At 35.6% G+C, this 23,180-nt stretch overlaps 1 protein-coding gene across 3 annotated transcripts; it reads right to left on the reverse strand.

The window, feature by feature from the left end:
• Positions 1-5,889: 5,889 nt before the first annotated feature.
• LOC101896473 (uncharacterized) lies at positions 5,890-22,993 on the reverse strand. 3 transcript variants are annotated; one of them, XM_005188036.4, is made up of 3 exons: positions 20,496-20,585; positions 13,067-14,670; positions 5,890-6,831 (listed from the first exon to the last, which is right to left on the reverse strand). In XM_005188036.4, exons 2-3 carry the CDS (start codon positions 14,592-14,594, stop codon positions 6,095-6,097), a joined length of 2,265 nt encoding a protein of 754 aa, XP_005188093.2. In that variant the 5' UTR covers positions 14,595-14,670; positions 20,496-20,585; the 3' UTR covers positions 5,890-6,094. The 3 variants fall into 3 exon arrangements, with proteins under 3 accessions (XP_005188093.2, XP_058984555.1, XP_058984556.1); XM_059128572.1 differs by lacking the exon at positions 5,890-6,831 and having other exon boundaries at positions 14,394-14,670; positions 20,496-22,993; XM_059128573.1 differs by lacking the exon at positions 5,890-6,831 and having other exon boundaries at positions 14,453-14,666; positions 20,496-22,993.
• Positions 22,994-23,180: the final 187 nt, after the last annotated feature.

Genomic DNA, 23,180 nt, shown 5'->3' on the forward strand with positions numbered 1-23,180 from the left:
AAAACTCAATATTTAAGGAGTTATGGCCATTTTAAAGTTTTTATTAATTCACTCTTAAAAAAGTGATCACAAATAATAGCTAAAAACGCTGAAAACTCAATATTTAAGGAGTTATGGCCATTTTAAAGTTTTCATTAATTCACTCTTAAAAAAGTGATCACAAATAATAGCTAAAAACGCTGAAAACTCAATATTTAAGGAGTTATGGCCATTTTAAAGTTTTCATTAATTCACTCTTAAAAAAGTGATCACAAATAATAGCTAAAAACGCTGAAAACTCAATATTTAAGGAGTTATGGCCATTTTAAAGTTTTCATTAATTCACTCTTAAAAAAGTGATCACAAATAATAGCTAAAAACGCTGAAAACTCAATATTTAAGGAGTTATGGCCATTTTAAAGTTTTCATTAATTCACTCTTAAAAAAGTGATCACAAATAATAGCTAAAAACGCTGAAAACTCAATATTTAAGGAGTTATGGCCATTTTAAAGTTTTTATTAATTCACTCTTAAAAAAGTGATCACAAATAATAGCTAAAAACGCTGAAAACTCAATATTTAAGGAGTTATGGCCATTTTAAAGTTTTTATTAATTCACTCTTAAAAAAGTGATCACAAATAATAGCTAAAAACGCTGAAAACTCAATATTTAAGGAGTTATGGCCATTTTAAAGTTTTCATTAATTCACTCTTAAAAAAGTGATCACAAATAATAGCTAAAAACGCTGAAAACTCAATATTTAAGGAGTTATGGCCATTTTAAAGTTTTCATTAATTCACTCTTAAAAAAGTGATCACAAATAATAGCTAAAAACGCTGAAAACTCAATATTTAAGGAGTTATGGCCATTTTAAAGTTTTCATTAATTCACTCTTAAAAAAGTGATCACAAATAATAGCTAAAAACGCTGAAAACTCAATATTTAAGGAGTTATGGCCATTTTAAAGTTTTTATTAATTCACTCTTAAAAAAGTGATCACAAATAATAGCTAAAAACGCTGAAAACTCAATATTTAAGGAGTTATGGCCATTTTAAAGTTTTCATTAATTCACTCTTAAAAAAGTGATCACAAATAATAGCTAAAAACGCTGAAAACTCAATATTTAAGGAGTTATGGCCATTTTAAAGTTTTTATTAATTCACTCTTAAAAAAGTGATCACAAATAATAGCTAAAAACGCTGAAAACTCAATATGTAAGGAGTTATGGCCATTTTAAAGTTTTCATAAATTCACTCTTAAAAAAGTGATCACAAATAATAGCTAAAAACGCTGAAAACTCAATATTTAAGGAGTTATGGCCATTTTAAAGTTTTTATTAATTCACTCTTAAAAAAGTGATCACAAATAAAAGCTAAAAACGCTGAAAACTCAATATTTAAGGAGTTATGGCCATTTTAAAGTTTTCGTTAATTCACTCCTAAAAAAGTGATCACAAATAATAGCTAAAAACGCTGAAAACTCAATATTTAAGGAGTTATGGCCATTTTAAAGTTTTTATTAATTCACTCTTAAAAAAGTGATCACAAATAAAAGCTAAAAACGCTGAAAACTCAATATTTAAGGAGTTATGGCCATTTTAAAGTTTTCGTTAATTCACTCCTAAAAAAGCGATCACAAATAATAGCTAAAAACGCTGAAAACTCAATATTTAAGGAGTTATGGCCATTTTAAAGTTTTCGTTAATTCACTCCTAAAAAAGTGATCACAAATAATAGCTAAAAACGCTGAAAACTCAATATTTAGGGAGTTATGGCCATTTTAAAGTTTTCATTAATTCAGTCTTAAAAAAGTGATCACAAATAATAGCTAAAAACGCTGAAAACTCAATATGTAAGGAGTTATGGCCATTTTAAAGTTTTCATTAATTCACTCTTAAAAAAGTGATCACAAATAATAGCTAAAAACGCTGAAAACTCAATATTTAAGGAGTTATGGCCATTTTAAAGTTTTCATTAATTCGTGCTTAAAAAAGTGATCACAAATAATAGCTAAAAACGCTGAAAACTCAATATTTAAGGAGTTATGGTCATTTTAAAGTTTTCATTAATTCGTGCTTAAAAAAGTGATCACAAATAATAGCTAAAAACGCTGAAAGCTCAATATCAATAAAAAAGTGATCACAAATAATAGCTAAAAACGCTGAAAACTCAATATTTAAGGAGTTATGGCCATTTTAAAGTTTTCATTAATTCGTGCTTAAAAAAGTGATCACAAATAATAGCTAAAAACGCTGAAAGCTCAATATCAATAAAAAAGTAATCACAAATAATAGCTAAAAACGCTGAAAACTCAATATTTAAGGAGTTATGGTCATTTTAAAGTTTTCATTAATTCACTCTTAAAAAAGTGATCACAAATAATAGCTAAAAACGCAGAAAACTCAATATTTAAGGAGTTATGGCCATTTTAAAGTTATCATTAATTCACTCCTAAAAAAATGATCAGAAATAATAGCTAAAAACGCTGAAAACTCAATATTTAAGGAGTTATGGCAATTTTAAAGTTTTCATTAATTCGTGCTTAAAAAAGTGATCACAAATAATAGCTAAAAACGCTGAAAACTCAATATTTAAGGAGTTATGGCCATTTTAAAGTTTTCATTAATTCACTCTGAAAAAAGTGATCACAAATAATAGCTAAATACGCTGAAAACTCAATAGGACGTAGGTCGAATGTTTGGTCCGATTTGGTCCAAACTTGGTACATCGTAATATTATTATCAAACTTAGATCGAGTTCGGAGATTGGCAATTTCGGTTCACTCCTTCTGGTACCTCCCCCACAAAAGGTCGAAATATTAAAAAAAATGACTGTACATAAAGAGAAAGAATAATCCGCATTTGATTCAACTTTGCAAATCCTAATAATTGCATCAGTGCTAGATCAGGTGCGAAAATGGACAAAATCAGTCCACTCCATCAAGTAGCTCCCCCACAAAGGGTCAAAATTTGGAACGTTTAAATTTTAATAAAATGTGATGTACGAGCCCGACTGTCTACAAATTACACAATACAATATTTTTATTGACCTAATTTCTGCTGTTAAGACGGAATATCGATCCCCTCCTTCTATTACCTCCCACAACATTATTTAAAATCTTGAATTCTGATAGCATTTTCTTTAGATTTTTTAAAATATTTAAAAATTCTCATATTGTGAGAACAATATTATTATTTCCGGTCTCACAATGTTATGTTCAGAAGGACACAATCCGCAGATAACCTTTATGTTGTTTGCTTGACATTCTTAAGCTAATAGCCAATAACATTTGAGTACTGATCAAGGTCTTTTTGAAATAAGCAAGATGGCATTCCGAGTTTTTCCAAGAACGAATGTGTTGCTCAAAGAAATTCATTGCAGACTCAGGTCTACACAGGCTAGTGTCCACACATGGCGTTAGAGTCATGTGTAAAGTGAGTTTTTCACATATTTAGTTTGCATTTTTTATGGCGTAGTTTTAGGCGCTCCACACTGTGGTACAGGCTATCGTGGCTTTGTTTATTTGTTTGTTACACACAGAAGGGACCGAAATAGACCCTTAGTTCCTTTTAATGATCTCCATAGAAACACATTCTTCGTCGATTTATGCAAGTCCGTCCATGCATTTTTGTAACAAACAAAGAACAGATTGCATTTATTGTCGGATTGAGATGCAATTTTCCAAAAATCAGACGGATAATCGGTCCAAATAAGAGTATAGATGCAATTTTCCAAAAATCAGACGGATAATCGATCCAAATAAGAGTATAGCACCCACATAAAAGGGTGTGCCAACGAGAACGAAATTTTTAAATTTTAAATGAAATACAGATATAAAAAAGACAAGTCAGATATACAGAGAAGGAAACTGTGGCAGAAACAGGAGGTACCGAAAATCTGGAGATACGGGGGATACCAATTAGTGAATCTGAATCGAAAAATTAAATAGAAAGAGAGAGATAAAGAGCAGACCTGTAAGAACTCCAAATGAAAAGTTTTAGTTGATTTGGTTGGAAATTTTAGAGAAAACCTTCAAAACACCGAACATCGGGAGGTACCTTTATATGGGGGCTATACCAATTAGTGGACCAAAATTGAACATTTCTTACAAGAAGGGAACAGATCTACCGAGGACCCCCATTGTCAAGTTTCAGCTGTTTTGGTTGGCAATTGTGGAAGAAACCTCCAAAATACGGAAAATCGGGAGGTACCGTTCTATGAGGGGTATACCAAATAATGAAACTGAACGAACATTTGTTGCCAGGAGAGAACAAACCTACCGAGAACTCCAAATTGTCCAGTTTCATCTAATTTTATCGGAAATTGTTGAAGAAACCTTTAAAATACTGAAAATCGGGAGATACCGTTATATGGGGGCTATACCAATGAGTGGATCTGAATCGAACATTTTTCGGAAGGAGAGAAAAAACCTACCGAGAACCCCAATTGTCAAGTTTCTCCAAATTTAGTTGGAAATTGTGGCAGACGCCTTCAAAATTCCGCAAATCGGGAGGTACCCTTGTATGGTGGCTATACCAATTAGTCAAATTGTTGGTAAGTTGCTTTTGCAAGAAAAGAACATACCTCTCAAGAACCCCAAATGTGAAGTTTCAGTTAACTTGGTTGGATAATGTGGCAGACGACTTCAAAATATTGAAAATCGGGAAGTACCCTTGAATGGTGTCTATACCACTTAGAGGGCCTGTAGAGACTATTTAATGCAAGTAGAGAATAGACCTGCCGAGAACCCTAATTCTCAAGTTTCACCTTATTTATTTGGAAATCGTTGCAGAAACCGTCAAAATACGGAAAATCGGGAGGTACTCTTGTATGTTGGCTATACCAATTAGTCGAACTGTTGTGAAGTTGTTTTTGCAAGGAAAGAACAGACCTCCCAAGAATCCCAATTGCCTATTTTCTTCTAATTCGGTTGGAATTTGTGGAAGAAACCTTCAAAATACGGAACATCGGGAAGTATTGTAGCATGGAGGCTATACCCATTTGTGGTCCTGAATCAAACATTTTTTGCAAGGAAAGAACGGAACTCCCAAGAACACCAAATGTGAAGTTTCACCTAATTTGTTTGGAAATTGTTGCAGAAACCTTTAAAATACGGAAAATCGTGAGGTACCCTTGTATGTTGGCTATACCAATTAGTCGAACTTTTGCGAAGTTGTTTTTGCAAGGAAAGAACAGACCTCTCAAGAACCCCAAATGTGAAGTTTCACCAAATTTAGTTGGAAATTGTGTCAGACGCCTTCAAAATTCCGCAAATCTAGAGGTACCCTTGTATGGTGGCTATACCAATTAGTCCGACTGTTGCGAACATTTTTTGCAAGGAAAGAACAGACGTCCCCAGAACCCCAATTGCCTAGTTTCATCTAATTTGGTTGGAAATTGTGGCAGAAACCTTCAAAATACGGACAATCGGAAGGTACTGCCGTATTGGATCTATACCTAAATGTGGACCAAAAAAGTCGATTTTAAATACCAATCAGCCTGCATAAAATCTAAACCTTTGCATCAAATTTCAAAGCTTTAGATAAAATAATGACAGACAAGCGGACATTGCTAAATCGCATTATAATTTCATTCGGATCAGGAATATATATATACTTTTAGGGGTCTCCGACAAATATTTCGAAGTATTTGCAGACGGAATGACATATAGTATGGTGAAGGGTATAAACATTACTTTATTTCCTAGGAATAGTTGTTTAGATCTAAATCCATTTTATGGTGGAGGGTATAAAACCGGATTGAACTTTCAGAGACATTTCCTTTGTCCTTTCTGACATATTCGAAGGATCATTGTTATTCTAAGGAACTAAAATCCTTAAAGAATTTTCTGTGATTCTCCAAATTCAATGTCTTTCGTTCTCTTAACATCAAAATAAAAGCAAGTAAAATACATTTTCATATAGCGCCTAAAAGTATGCTTTAAATTTGCTCTTTTGTATTTTGCTTCATTATCAAGTGGAATTATTGAAATGAATCATTAATATTAACCCTCAAACAGCAATTGTTAACCACTTTGGCAATTTTTGTTCATCTTATCTGTGTCAGACATTCGAGATACTACAAATTTGGTTATTATTGTTGTAGATAACAGCATTAAGTCGAATCATTCATTGGATTTTCCGAATTATCTTCTGGTTCGCTGATATAGCCACTTGTTTCCTGGTCCTCATTAGATTTACATAAGAAGTTGTCTTTCCTGCCATCTTTAAAGTTATGTATTCCACCGTAATTTCTATGATCTCTTTTTGCAGTGTTCCTTTCTAAAGAATTTGAAGATTCCAGGCGATACGGAAGCTGATAACTTAACTGCGTTGTCGTTTGTCTCTTCACAATGGCATCATAAATTTGTGGATTATGCCAATCGATTAAATGCTTTTCATCACATTTACAATGATCTCTTCCAGGGCAATGAGATTCATTCGAATTTCCACCACCACCCATACTTCGTTTACATTGCCTTTGTCTCGAATACCAATTACCGCCACTTTGACTATTATTCGCGGAATTATCCTGCGGCACATGACCTTGACAAGAGCCGCAACATTTGTGATATCGATTTTCATTGATTGCATTAGAGGCACTTTGTGGAATTTTTTCATTTTCCGAAAATCGAAATGGCACACTACGATATCTGTTGTTAGCTTTTGCCGAATTATCATTTCCTGAGAACAATCTATCCGTGTATAAATCGCATTGGCATTCCTTGTTCGAGCATCCACCATCGCTGCTGCCATGTCGTCCTTGTTGTACTTTTTTTGCTTCATTTTCCATCAGAAATTCCAATAATGCACGAAATTGACAGCACATGTCATCGTTTTGTTGGCCAAATTCTGCGGAAAGTAAATTCAAACAAAATTGATAATTTTTAAAATGATTTTTGGTTGTTTTATTTTTTTTATTCGAGTGAAATCTCTATGGATATTTAATGGATAATTTAAACGAATTCAATGTGATTGTGTAGGAATTTTGAAGCAAATATTTAAACGGCAAAAAAACTAATGAAAATGAGATAATTTAAAAAAAAATGGTTATAAAATGACAATGGTTTGGAAAGAATCATTTTTTATAAGAGTAATAATCATTATCCCAAATGTTGCCCCTTCGAATTGAAGGAATGACCCGATATTGTCTATATGTCAATACAAATATTAGGATTTGCACAAAAATGGATGATCAATTCAATTTCTTTGTAGCAAATAGGCCAAATAAAAATAAAAGTGGATCAATTGTAAGTGGCGCCCAATTGACTATGCGCCTTCTACCCTCCAAAAACATTCAATTCTGAAGAGAGATTAAAAACATTTCAGGACTTCATCCGTTTATATCACTCTAGCAAGTGCCCGCTACTTCGTCAGCAAAGAATTCACCTTAATATTTCAGATTCATCCCAAGAGTTCGTTTTAGGTCATTTGGATACTCAAAAATCACACTTTATTCAGGTTGACAAAATATTTAATCAAAACTTCATTCATAAATTTTTAGACTCTTAAGGTACTTTCTTTTTCAGAAAGAATATTAGGAAAATGTTTACCTTTTTAGCCAAGAAATCTTTAAAATCTTTTATTTTGAAATTAATCGAGGAGGATATTAGTAAAACCATTTCACAATAGACCACATATATAATTCTTCCCAACATCAAATACCAACAGTGACCTAAATATTAAATTTCAGGATTTCAGCTCTTTTGCCCCATTACCAAAATTTAGTACCATTTAGTACAATTATAGTACGCATATTAAAAACCACCTCCTTCTCTCAACCACAAATACCAAAAATGACATCCATATAAAATTTCAGACTATCAGCTCCATTCCATCACCCAACACCAAATTCCGAACTTTTTGTACAATTACAGCACACATTTCCAAACCAGCTCCATTTCACAATTCCAGATACCGACCTCAATATCAAATTTTAAGATTCCAGCCTTATCCCCTCACTCAATCCCGAATTAAGTACCATTTAGTACTTTTCGTACAATTAAACTACACATTTTCAAAACCATATCTCAATCCAAAACTCCATATCTCAATTTGAAAGAGACCTCTTAATCAAATTTGAGTATTCGAGCCCTATCACTTGACCCAATACCAAATTTAGTACCATTTAGTACTTTTCGTAGAAATACAGGACCTATTTTCAAGCCAACGACAAAACTCAATTCCAGATACTAACACAGACCTCAAAATCAAATTTTAATATTTTAATTCTATTCCATCACCCAATACCAAATTTAGTACCATTTAGTACTTTTCGTACAATTAAAGCATACTTTTCCAAAACCACCTCCATGTCTCAATTCCAGATACCAACATAGACCTGAATATTAAATTTGACGATTCCAGCCATATCCCCTCACACAACACCGAATTAAGTACCATTTAGTACTTTTCGTACAAATATAAAACCTATTTCCAAGCCACCACCAAATCTCAATTCCAAATACTAACAGAGATCTCAATACCAAATTTTAGGATTTAAACTCTATTTTCTCAATCAATGCAGAATTAAGTACCATTTAGTACTTTTCGTACAATTAAACTACACATTTCCAAGCCACCGCCAAATCTCAATTCCAGATACTAACTGTGATCTAAATATCAAATCTCGGGATTCTATTCAGCTCTATCCCTTCACACAAAACCAAATTTAGTACTCTTTAGCACTTTACGTACAAATTTAGGATCCATTTTCAAACCACTGCCAAATCTCAAACACAGATACAATCAATATCAAATTTCCGAATTTTATCCATATTCCTTCACCCAATACCAACTTCAGTACCATTCAGTACTTTTCGTGCCATTATATTGCACTTTTCCGAAAGCACCTCCACATGTTCCGGCTACACGTGAATGGCGATCCTATTACCCAATTTCAGATTTCAAGCTCTATCTGTTCACCCAATACCAAATTGTATGAAATATAGTTCTATTTAGTACTTTTCGTACATTTGTAGTATACATCTGCAAAACCATCACAAAAAAAAAATATCAAGATTTTAAATAACCATTTTCTTCCGTTCATCCAAAACGGAATTGTACCAAATTTAGTACAATTTAATACAATTTATACCCTTAGTACACATTTCCAGACCTCAACTCCTTACATCAAACCCATTTCCGAAAATTGATTCTAGTAACAAATTTCAAGAATTTTCCACTATTCGTTCACATAAATCCAAATGGTACCAAATTTAGCACCACTTGGTACTTTTCGTACAAATCAAACATAGTACCATCTGAACATCAAATTTCTGACTTTTTTCTCAATTCCTTCACCCCATTCCAAAGTTAGTACCATTTAGTACTTTTCGTACAATTATAATACATATTTCCGAAACGACCTCCATATATGTAGGCTGCATATGAACATTTCAGGATTTTACCACTATCCGTTCACATTATTCCAAATAGTACTGAATTTAGTGCATTTTAGTACTTTTGATACACGTATGGTTAGAATTTCGAAAAACCCTTTAGTTTGTCTGTTCTATACAACATCAACGACTCTCATTCCAAATTTCAGATTTCTAGCTCCATGCTTCTCCAAATACCAAAGATAATAATGTTGAGTACTTTTCGTACCTTTAAGTACGTATTTCCAAATTCCCCGCTATGAGTCAATCAAACCGCATTGACTGGGAAGTAACAAAAAAATTGCTACGAGGATAACCATTTATCCTCGTAACAATTTTTTTTTTTTTTTACTTCCAAGTCAATCCCTTACACAAATACCAATTTAAGTACAATTTAGTACTTTTCAGTACGTATTTCCAAGAACCGCCTCTAAATCTCAGTGCCAAATTTCAGAGTTCAAGTACCATTTAGTACCTTTCGAACGCTTGAAGAGCGTATTTGCAATCCCAACTTATATATACTTATACATTTTAAAACTTTTAATCCGAATTTGAAAAAAACATATCCTTATCTCCCCCACCAATATTGACCCGCTTGCAAAATTTCAGGATTCTAGCTCCAGCCGTTTCGCAATCCAATAAATATCTTATTTCACAATTTCAGGATTGCAACCCCATAGTTTTACCCAAATCCATCCAAATCCAAATTTTACCCCAATCATATACTCCCACAATAAATCCAATTCAAATTTTCAGAACTCCACCCCCCGTGGTTCATTCAAATACAAATTCTACACACAATCCTACACTCCAACAGTAATCTTTATTTGGAATTCCAGGATTCCAGGTCCCAATTGTTCCAAATGTTGTACCATATTGTACACATATGTAACGATTTTCGAAACTTCCTTCATACCCCCCCCCCCCCCCCCCCCCCCCCCAACCATAAAATGCAATAGCAATCTTATTTCCAGATTTCAGGATTCCAACTCTCAAATTTAGTACACATAAGTTCGAATTTCCAAAACTACTTACATACCTCAAGCCTACAATATAATAGTAATTATACCCTACACCACAAGGTTGTCAGGGTATTATGTCTTTGTGCATTTGTTTGTAACAGGCAAAAGGAAACGAGATAGACCCATAGTTCCTTTTGATCATCTGCATAGAATCACATTCTGAGTCGATTTATGCATGTCCGCCCGACTGTCCGTCCGTCCGTCTGTCCATGCATTTTTGTAAACAAAGTACAGTTCGCATTTATTGCCCTATCCAGATGAAATTTTGCACAAATCATTTGTTTGGCCCAAGGACGAACCCTATTGAAATTGGAGATAAACCGTCTGATAATCCGATATAGCTCCCATATATATCTTCGTCCGATTTGCTTTTTATTGTACACCAAACGTGTAATATCAATCCGAATAATATGGACTTTTGCACGTACGATCAGATTGGACCTGAAAATAAGTATGCCAAATTTGATCGAAATCGGTTAAGATATAGCTATAGCTCCCATATATATTGTTCAACCGATTTGTTATTTTTGTCCTCCGCAGACGTAATATGCACTCTGTAACAACAATATTTAGGGACATATATCAAATACAGCTCAGAAATACATTTGCTAAATTTTATCGAGATCGGTTCAGATTTGGATATAGCTCCCATATATAACTTCGTCCGATTTACCTTTTATTGTGCACCAAACGTCTAATATTTGCCCAAATGAGATGAAATTTGGCACTTACGACCGAATTGAGTCTAAAAGCTAGTATGTCAATTTGGTGAAGATCGGTTCAGATATAGCTATAGCTCCCATATATACTGTTCATTCGATTTGTTATATTTGTTACCCACAGCCGTAATATGCACTCCGTAACAACGATATTCAGGGAACTATATCAAATACAGCTCAGGAATATCTTGGCCAAATTTTATCGAGATCGGTTCAGATTTGATATAGCTCCCATATATATTTTCATTCGATTTTAAATTAATTGTGCACCAAATGGGCAACACAAGTCCGAATTTAAAAGATACAAATGCATCGGCATATTTAGCCCTTTGAACTTTAAATTATAATTATAATCATAGCGTGTATGATTGAATTTCCCATAAAAACTTTTAATTGCAGCTCAGCTAAATTAGCAAAGTGGTGTAGGGTATCATAAAGTCGCCCCGCTTTACTTTAAGACTTTCTTTACTGGTTTTATTTTCAAGTTTCAGGATTCCAACTCTATCGATTCTGCCTAATTTTAAATTGAACTGAATTCATTACCATTTAGCGTACAAACGTATAAATTTCCAAAATTTCTATTACACCCCAATCCTAAAATGCAATAGCAATCTTATTTCCAAATTTCAAGATTCAAACTCTATATATTCTCCCAAAATGAAAATTGTATCAAATTTAGTACCATTTAGTACAGATAAGTACAAATAAATTACCTACATTCCTCCGTCCAACAATGCAGTAGTAACATTATATCCAAATTTCAGGAGTCCATCTCTTCCAGTTCTCCCAAAATTTAAATTGTACCAAATGTAGTACCATTTTTCTACACATAAGTACGAATTTACACAATTTTGTACACACCGCACTCTTATACATAAATTGTCCAATATTTAAATTGTCCAAATTTAGTAAAATTTACTACACAAGTACGAATTTCCAAAACTACCTACATACTTCAGTTCTAAAATTTCTAAATTTCAAGATTTCAACTCTATCGGTTCACCTAAATCGAAGTTGTACCAAATTTTGTATCATTTAGTACTTTTCGTACATATAACTACAAATTTTGAAAACCTCTTCCATATCCCAATCCTACTCTTCGCCAGTAATGATAATTTCAAATTTTAGGATTCCAGCTCCATCCGTTCCTCCGATTTCAGATTGTACTAAATTTAGTACCGTTTAGTATTTTTGGTATACATGAGTGGTATTGGTGTACTCACACACGTCCAAAACAACTTCCCTACATCCTCAACTCCTCCTCAACATCGATTCAGAATCCAAAGTTCAATTTTCTTCCTCTAACCTTTCACATGATACGTATTGGTAACAAATGTAGTACTTTTCGTACACTTATAGTACAAATTTCCGACACTCTTTTGGTACATCTAACATACACTCCATCAGTGACCCTCATTCCAAATTTAAGCGTTCTAGCTCTACTGCTTCCTTAAATTCAAAGGGTACCATATTTAGTACCTTTTATTACTTTTTAGACCGTTTATAATACGGATTTCCAAAAATCCAGCTTTATCTGACCACTTTGGACAAAGAGTGACCCGTTTCGTCCTGCCCCATCGGTTCACACAAATCTATATTGTACCGAATTTAGTACACATAAGTACGAATTTCCAAAGCTTCCCACATACCCCAATCATATACTCCCACAGAAATCCAAAACAAAATTTCAGGATTCCACCATTTACCATTCTCGATTCGTCCAAACACAAATTGTACCCAATTAGTACCATGTAGCACAAAACTATCTAAATACCTAGAATCCTACATTTCAATCGTAATTTAAAATTTCCGTATTCTAGCTCTATCTATCGGTTCCTCCAAATGAAGATTTTTTTCAAATCAACTACCATTTAGTACTTTTCGGTACTTCGCCATTGGTACATCCACCGTACACAGCCTCCTTCCAATTTTAATCAAGAATTCAATTTCAATACCAAATACTCACTTTCCATTATGGCGCAATACAACCCCGACATCATCGATTCATTTCTTTCCAATTTCTCCCGCATTAGCTCGATTTTCTCAGAGATTCGCTGGGAAAATTCACACAACACCTCGTTCAAAGAATTCTCTACCGATTCCATAACATTATCTGAGATGATGTTTAAAAAATCGATACAAGATTCTTCGAGGGGCTTATGAGACCTCGAGGTGTGAGCATTATCAGCAAATGGTTTACAGCCATTGGAATTGAACTTGGACCTGGCGGAATTTATTGGAATCTGTTGACAAGCAGTTTCCCTCGATTGGAGTTTGGCCTTTGCTGTAGAACAAGATTTTGAGCAGGGTTCAGTGGAATCATACTCCTCCTCAATGGAATCCAAGAGATGAGTATTTCGTAGATTGGCAGAAGGTTTGTGGGAGCAACTGGGAGAGGTGCCTCCGATTGGAGTGGTTCGTTTTGAAAGTAACGGGGAATTTTGCTTTCTTTCGTTAATATTTTTCGGCCCAGTTTTTTGAGGCTTGTCATTTTCACATTTTGGACCCGAAGCTGGACAACATTTTGGCTGATTTCTATTCCGAAGCGAAGATGATCTGCCTTCCTTGGAATGATCCATATTTGGACAGTTATGGTCATTACATTTACATTGGCAGCGTACAACGACATTATCATCTGTGATGAGGTCAAAAATCTCATCATTCGGATCAATATTTTCATCCAGTTTCTTCGAGGTGCAGGAACTTTTGGAGGGACGTTCCTTAATCTCAAGTGGTGCGCCGCTCTTAGCGCTGTGAGATTTGCCACCACATTTATTTGATTCCGACAAATTCTGAGTCTGAAATTTGGAATTGAGTTTACCATCCATTTTGTTGGAGGAACACGAGGATTTCGAAATGGTTCCTCTAACATCCATATCGGAAGGTTTCGCATCACACTTCACTCCATTTTTCATGTTACTCGGTTTCTCTTTTCTTTTAGCCAACTTGTCCGGACCCCGATCCATTTTATTGGAGGAACATGAAGTTTTCGACATTGTTCCTCCAACATCATGATCGGAGCCACACTGGGTCCTATGCAATTTCCCATCACATTTGCTGGATCCGATATCACTATTTATTTTCTTCTTCGAAGTATTAGCATTTTCCAACCTCGATGATCCTTCACACGCCCCTTTACCCTTGGTCACATCTTTTTTCGTTCGTAGTTCCTTTGCATTGACTTTACATCCCACATTTGCCTCCTTGACCTCACAGCTCATGGAAATTTTCTCATTCTTCTTCGAAGATTTCTTTTGCAGTTTGGTACTGGACGAAGTTGGAGTTGGTGGCGAAGCCATGGGTAATGGCATATTGGAGAATTTAATGAAAGATGGAGCTTCATGAACCGCCTCATTGCAGGCATCACATGTTGTGGCACACTGACCATGCGCACAGGGCACATTTGTAGCATTCACCACATCATTGCCACCAGTGAAGTCATAACATTCAGGAGAACTGCAGAATGACCGATTCCCACCATAATCGGAATACATTTGCTGGCAAAGCCTTCGTTTGGTTGCGGTTGGAATTTGGTTTCGTTGGCACAAGGATAATTCTTGTCGATCCTGACTTTTGCGGTTCCGATTTGAAGGCGGGAGAATTTCGATAAAAGAGAGAAATGAAGAATTTGTAAATTTTCAAAATATTTATTAAATGTCAAAACAATTTTTCTACACTCGAAAAAAACTGTTAGTAAAAATGGAAATGGAAAATCGACATTTTAAATGGCATAAAGTTCTTAAAAATAATCCTCTATTTTCTGCCAAGAAATGTTATTCCTAAAAAAACCATAATATTCACTCAGGAGGCCCTTAAAAATGTACGTAAAAGTATGGTTAGGGCATCCTTCAAAATATTCGTGAGCACTACAAGGTTTCTACTCAGATGGTCCTGTCATATTTTTCGTACAAAAATACATTTTAAAAATATTCTTTAAAAACGGGGAGTATATTCTTATATTCAAAACTATACAGGGTGAGATAAAAAAAACTGCAACAAAGTCAAACACCATAATTTTTACAATTTTTTTAAATTTCATTGATTGAAAGCAAAAAAAATCGGAAATAGCTTCAAATTTTGGAATAAGTTTAGATTTGTTCGAATTGATCACCTTTGGCACGAATTATGGCCTTCAAACGGCCAATGAAAAAATCACACACTGCCCGAATGTTGCTCTGCGGTATTTTGGCCCATTCCCGGCGAAGCGCTTGCTTGAGGTGATCTACACTTTGGTATTTTTAGTGCCAAGCTTGATTTCCAAAATACTCCAGACACAATAGTCCAACGGATTGGTAAACGGAGATTTTGGTGGCCATTGTGCGTTGGAAATGAAGCGAGGAACCTCATTTAGTAACCATTTTTGGGTGGAGCGTGATGAGTCCTGTTGGAATGTCCAAGGTCTGCGGCCAAAATGTTTGCGTGCCCAAGGCTTTAATGCACCCTCCAGAATATTTTCGCGATAATATTCGGCATTTATTCTGATGGGACGCTCGATTAATTCGAGCGAAGAGCGACCATCGGCTGTTATAGTGGCCCACACCATCACAATGGCCGGCGCTTGAGTTCTGGTGGCCAACCGAAGGTGCACATTTCCAGCTGACCTCTTTGGCAAGTAAACACGATCATTTTGTTTGTTTACAAACTGCTGGACAACGAATGTTTTCTCATCGGAGACGGAGAAAACCAAATTCGGCAGTTCACCATTTTCGGCCGAGCGAAGCAACTCTTTAGCTCTTTTGAGTCTATTTATACCCTACACCACAAGGTGGTCAGGGTATTATGTCTTTGTGCATTTGTTTGTAACAGGCAGAAGGAAACGAGATAGACCCATAGTTCCTTTTGATGATCTGCATAGAATCACATTCTGAGTCGATTTATGCATGTCCGTCCGTCCGTCCGTCCGTCTGACCGTCCGTCCGTCCGTCCGTCCGTCCGTCTGTCCATGTATTTTTGTAAACAAAGTACAGGTCGTATTTATTGCCCGATCCAGATGAAATTTTGCACAGATCATTTGTTTGGCCCAAGGACGAACCCTATTGAAATTGGAGATAATCGGTCAAAATTTAGATATAGCTCCCATATATATTTTCGTCCGATTTGCCTTTTATTGTGCACCAAACGTGTAATATCAGCCCGAATTTTATGGAATTTTGCATATACACCCAAATTAGGCCTGAAAATATGTATGCCAAATTTGATCGAAATCGGTTCAGATAAAGCTATAGCTCCCATATATATTGTTCATCCGATTTGCTATTTTTGTCCACCGCCGCCGTAATATGCACTCTGCAACAACAATATTTGGGGAAATATATCAAATACAGCTCAGAAATACATTTGCTAAATTTTATCGAGATCGGTTCAGATTTGGATATAGCTCTCATATATAACTTCGTCCGATTTACTTTTTATTGTGCACCAAACGTCTAATATTTGTCCAAATGGGATGGAATTTGGCACTTACGACCGAATTGAGTCTAGAAGCTAGTATGCCAAATTTGATGGAAATCGGTTCAGATATAGCTATAGCTCCCATATATATTGTTCATCCGATTTGTTATTTTTGTCCACTGCCGCCGTAATATGCACTCCGTAACAACGATATTCAGGGAAATATATCAAATACAGCTCAGAAATATCTTTGCCAAATTTTATCGAGATCGGTTCAGATTTGGATATAGCTCCCATATATATCTTTATCCAAATGGCAGTACAATTCCGAATTTAAAAGATACATATGCTTCGGCATATTTAGTCTTTTGAACTTTAAGTTATAATTATAATCATAGCGTGTATGATTGAATTCTCCCATAAAAACTTTTAATTGTTATGTGTAGCTCTACTAAATTAGCAAAGTGGTGTAGGGAATCATAAAGTCGGCCCCGCCCGACTTTAAGACTTTCTTTACTGGTTTCTTTTTGTTGCGGTGTAAGTTCTTGCACTTTTTGTAATTTCAATGGTTTTACCCCGAGCTCATTTTTCAATATTTGGCGAATGTAATATTGCGATATGTTCTGCTCACGAGCCATTTTTCGGCCACTGCGACGCGGGTTTCGATCAAGACGCTTCTTTACTTTTCGAACTATTTCTGTTGATGTTGCTGTTTTCTTCCGTCAACTTCCTTGACGACGGGCCACGCTACCAGTACCACGGAATCGAGCGATGGAGCGAGACACAAAAGATTTATTCACATTTAAATGCTGGAGTTCCCTAACGATAGCCACTTGTGGTTTTCCAGCCAAATATAAAGAAATCACACTATCGCGCTTGAGTTCCATAACGAATAACTTTTTTTTCTGGAAAATTCTCACCAAAATTCTTTTGTACGCTTGTAAACAATATAATGAGCTGTCACCGGAATAATTTTATAAGCTGTCGGACGAGTGGCTTAGACATGACAGCAGTCTGAAATTGGTTGAAATTTTTCATCTCACCCTGTATATCAGTGTTATATTAGAATAGATGGGGATAAAATTATTTTAAAAAATAAATTATTAAATATTATTAAAATAATAAATTATTAATTATTAAATAAATTATTTTGAATAACCATAATGTAAGTTAAGGTAAGTTCTAAGTTCGGCCGAACTTTTTATACCATCTACCATTTGGAAGAAACTTGAAAATTTTCAAAAAAAATCTGTCGGAAAATACCGTTCAAATGAAAACCGTTATATGAAGCTATACGAAGAAATGGTCCTGGTTAAGTAATTTGTGTTATAGGCTGTAGTAACTGTTCCGAAGTTTATATACGAAATTATATCGTGGACCCATAGATAATGTTCTTTTTCAGGGGATAAAGTACTCACAAAGAACTCCTTTGGTGAATTTTCAGAAAATTCCGTTGAAAAATGTGCCTAAAATCATCAAAATACTGAATGTCGGGCCTATACGATATCGTGGATTGATATAGCCCATCTTCGAACTTGACCTGCCTGCAGACGAAAGACAGATTTGTGCAAAATTTTAGCTTCCTATCTTAATTTGTTTTGACTGTAGTGTGATTACAATCGACGGACAGACGGACGGACGGATAGGGCTAAACTTCTTAGAATTTTACGCCGATCAAGAATATACATACTTTGTAGGGTCTAATATTATTATTTCAATGAGTTACAAACAGAACTTAATATACCCTCCATGCTATATATAATGGGGGGTAAAAAAGAAAAAGTAAAACCAGTAGAGAAAGTCTTAAAGTCGGACGGGGCCGACTTTATGATACCCTACACCACTTTGCTAATTTAGTAGAGCTCCGCATAACAATTAAAAGTTTTTATGGGAGAATTCAATCATACACGCTATGATTATAATTATAATTTAAAGTTCAAAGGACTAAATATGCCGAAGCATTTGTATCTTTTAAATTCGGAATTGTATTGCCCATTTGGTGCACAATTAATTTGAAATCGGATAAAAATATATATGGGAGCTATATCCAAATCTGAAACGATCTCGATAAAATTTAGCAAAGATATTTCTGATCTGCATTTGATATATTTCCTCAAATATTGTTGTTACAGAGTGCATAATACGGCTGCGGAGGACAAAAATAACAAATAGGATGAACCATATATATGGGAGCTATAGCTATATCTGAACCGATTTCGATCAAATTTGGCATACTTATTTTCAGGCCTAATTTGATATATTTCCCTGAATATCGTTGTTACGGAGTGCATATTACGGCTGTGGGTGACAAATATAACAAATCGGATGAATAATATATATGGAAGCTATAGCTATATCTGAACCGATCTTCACCAAATTTGACTTACTAGCTTCTAGACTCAATTCGGTCGTATGTACCAAATTGCATCCCATTTAGGCAAATATTAGACGTTTGGTGCACAATAAAAGGTAAATCGGACGAAGTTATATATGGGAGCTATATACAAATCTGAACCGATCTCGATAAAATTTAGCAAAGGTATTTCTGAGCTGCATTTGATATATTTCCTCAAATATTGTTGTTACAGAGTGCATATTACGGCTGCGGAGGACAAAAGCATCAAATCGGATGAACAATATATATGGGAGCTATAGCTACATATATGTGAACCGATTTCGATCAAATTTGGCATACTTATTTTTAGGCCTAATTTGGTTGTATGTGCAAAATTCTATACTATTCGGGCTGATATTACACGTTTGGTGCACAATAAAAGGCAAATCGGACGAAGATATATATGGGAGCAATATCTAAATTTTGACCGATTATCTCCAATTTCAATAGGGTTCGTCCTTGGGCCAAACAAATGTTGTTTGGAATTTTTCATCTCAATCGGATAATAAATGCGACCTGCATTTTGTTCACAAAAATATATGGACAGACGCACAGACGGACAGACGGACTGACGGACGGACTGACATGCATAAATCAACTCAGAAAGTGATTCTATGGAGACCCTCAAAAGTAACTCGCTTCCTTCTTCATGTTACAAACAAATGCACAAAGACACAATACCCTTACCACTATGTGGTGTAGGGTATAACGAGAACCTCTATAGGCAATTTTATACTTCGTGGATTGTCATCTATCAAATCTTCTAAAATACGAAATTTGAAACAATTTCGTAGGTAAATGTGACTAGGATTATCAAAATACCGAATATCGGTGGGTATAGTTATATGTGCTCTTTAGGAAAACGTAGAACTAAATATTCAATGTTTTGCCACCTGGATAGAACCCATTATGAACTGGGAATACCATTTTTTTTTATCAAAATATGGAATATCGGGAGGTACCGTATTATGGGGGCTATACCAAAACGTGGACCTATACATGCAATGTTCTTGCCACCGGAGCTAGAACCCACGATGACCAATTTTTAGACAAATCCGCGAAAAAATATGGCAAAAATCATCAAAATACCAAAAATCGGGAGGTACCGTTATATGGGGGCTATACCAAAGCGTGGAGCCATACATACAATATTTCGCCACCCGAGCTAAAACCCCTTATAACCTACAAATACCAATTTTCAGACAAATCCGTGAAAAAATGTGGCAAAAATCATCAAAATACCCAAAATCGGGAGGTACTGTTATATGGGGACTATACTAAAACGTGGACCGATATATCTCATTTTCAATACCAACCATCCCAGATACAATACAAATTGGTTTGCTAAATTTTGACGCTCTATGTCAAATAATGTGGGCTGTATCGTGATTTCAATAGACATAAGGACAGACTGACAGACCGACGGACAGACGGACAGACGGACTTCGTTAAATCGACTTAGATTTTTATGCTGATTATGAATTATATATACCTTATGGGGTCTACGACGAATATTTAGGGATGTTACAAACGGAATGACAAATTTAATATACCCTCCTTTCCGAGGTGTAGTTTATACAAATACAGCTAGTCTTTTAAATGAGCTTACCATTTTCATGAGCATACGATTTTTCATTTGGTTCCAGTAAACATTTAAGTTCCTTGAAATTTGATGTGATATTGGTAGCATCCTGCGAATTCCGTGCCATATTAGAACCCGGAAAATCCTCTTCCGATTTTTGTTTGATTTGATTCTCGTTAGAATTAGTTTCATTGGACTGACGACATATATTTGTGCTATTATGCCTTGATCTGATATTTTCCGATTTCTTGCAACAGCATTGGCAACAGATCACTGGACTTGAAGACTGATTTAGTCTTGATTTCGTTGAAGACTTTTGGCGCACCGTGGAGGTGGAGTCATTTCGGAATTTACAACATGTCATAAATTTCTCACTTGAACAAAAATCTTCCAAATACCTAGAATTGCCCACAGTAGATGTTGAGCGTGACCGGGGATCATCATCGGTACTTGTGGAATTGATTGTGGTTCCTTGCAGGTGTAAGGATTTCGGAATGACATCACTTCGAACTTCTTCATCACAGGCCTTTAAATAGTTGTTGTGAATATTAAAGGCTTGTGAACAGCAGCAAATGAACTTTTCCAAAGAGTCTTGTAAGAAGCTTCGGATTTTTGTTAAAAGAGGTTGGGATTTGAGACAGTCGAGAAAGGACTTCTGGGAATCTTTACTGGAGGTGTGGTCGACATGAGCAATGCCTGTGCTGTTGATGAGGTTTTTTGAATCTTGTTTTGAACGAAAAGAAATTTCTCTATTATTATCATCAAAGTTGGGGTCATTGGTAGTATAGGGTGTTTCATACTTTTGAGATCTTCGAGTGACATGGGAGGATTTTCGGGGGATGTGATTGCATTCAGAAAAATCCAGATTTTTGGTGCATTGTTCTACTACTTTTGATGGCGATGATGGAGTTAAATGGTTTTTTGTGTTGGATATTAGGCGAGGTTTCATGGAAAATTGAAAATTAACACTGGGGGGACAACTTGGATTTTGATAGGACCGATAGAGCTTGAGAAAATCCCGCGATTTCGGGGTGTCACTTTGAGGCATTTGAAGACTGTTGGCTGAAAGAAGTTTGAAATTCTCGTTGGGGATTCTTGATTTCTGTACATCAAAATTTGGCACCTTGGAGAGATTCTGAAATTTGTTATGATTTTGTATTTGGGTTTGAGATTTATCCCCATGATCCCTTGAAGCTACACCCTCCTTGAAGGGATTTTCCCAAATCTCCCTCTCCCGACAATAACTGTCAAGTTTTGATATTTTAGATTGATTCGACATTTTTGGAAGAACTTGAGGAGGAGTGGTGGTTTCGGGTCTAATACGATTTTGAGTTGTAGATCTTTCCTCTCCTTTGTTGTTACAACAATAACAGGTTCGGCGAAATTGGGGATCAAGAATTTTCCAAATGGTCTGGGTTTCTTTGTGGCAACAATTCGAGAGGGGAGCCTGACAGTCACATAAGAGTCTCGAAGGAAACTGTGAGGACTCCAGACCACATGAATCAATAGGGCATTTTTGTACCGGACAAGGCTGATTTTGATGCGTAGGGTCAGAACCGTAAATAAAATGTTCATCCTCACATTTTGTCGTAGCGGTCGCAAAGGATCCTTGGCTTGATATGTTTATTGCACTACGCCTTCCTGGCTCTAGACAGAATTTAGCCTTTCCATCATAGGAAACAACCGAAATGAGATCCTCTCTTTGATTCTCCAGCTCCTCCCTAGAGAAATTTGAAGAGCACGGACATGGGTTCATCAAAGGACTTTCCTTGTTGAGCTTGAGCTCTCCCCAGGACGATGGCTCATAATTAACAAAAGTGTGGATTTTAATGATGTTAGAACCACATTGATTGGTCCGTTCCACAGATTCATAAAACGAGTCCTTGGGATAAATTATCAAAATTTCTTTCTGGGATTTCTTGGCGCCATTAATATCAGATGCACCTCCATTCTGAGGATTATTCGAATTAAGATTTTCCTCATCATCAATATCCTGAAATATATCCTCCTCATCTTCATTTTCTTCTTTGGAAGAAATTTGAATTCTTTTCCTTAATTCCCTGTCTGCATTGTTGAAATGTCCTTTCCTTTTATCCCCAGCCTCTCCACTTGTATTTTCGAACCTTTCTTGAGCCTTCAAACAGATATCACAAAGTTTTTTCTCTCTTGGTGGACGACAGTTACACCACACACTTGGTTGGGGCCACAAGTGTTCCTTATCCCGGGTTGGACGATGCCATTCTCGATAGGGTTGAAAGGATCCTTCGAAATTATCGGCATCCCAGCAACAGTCCATCATAGGTTCAGGTGGTTGAGGTATTACGGGATGACCCAATTGATAACCCATTTTCACCCATTGCAGCTCCCTGCAACTGAGGCGTGGCGGACAGCTTCTCGAACGTTTTGGTGACAGAAATGGCATTGCTAAATTAACCATTACCGCAAGAAGTTAACTTTATTTTTTTTTAAATTTTAACTATTTTCTTCTTATTTTTTATTTTTTTATTTTTTCAAAACATTACTAATAATTTTGATTAATTTAAAAAACATAATGACTTTTTCGTACACTGGAATTGAAAAAAAAAATTTCAGGTTAAATTTCGAAGAGAAAGGTTTAGATGTGCTCGACTAGAGTGAGTTGAAGGTGGGAATACATAAAGCATTAGTTTGGCTGGCTTAAGTCATCAGCTGGCTTTTTCGGAAATAAAAATG

The sequence above is a fragment of the Musca domestica genome, unplaced genomic scaffold, assembly GCF_030504385.1.
Source record: "Musca domestica strain aabys unplaced genomic scaffold, Musca_domestica.polishedcontigs.V.1.1 55, whole genome shotgun sequence".
Lineage (NCBI taxonomy): Eukaryota > Metazoa > Arthropoda > Insecta > Diptera > Muscidae > Musca > Musca domestica.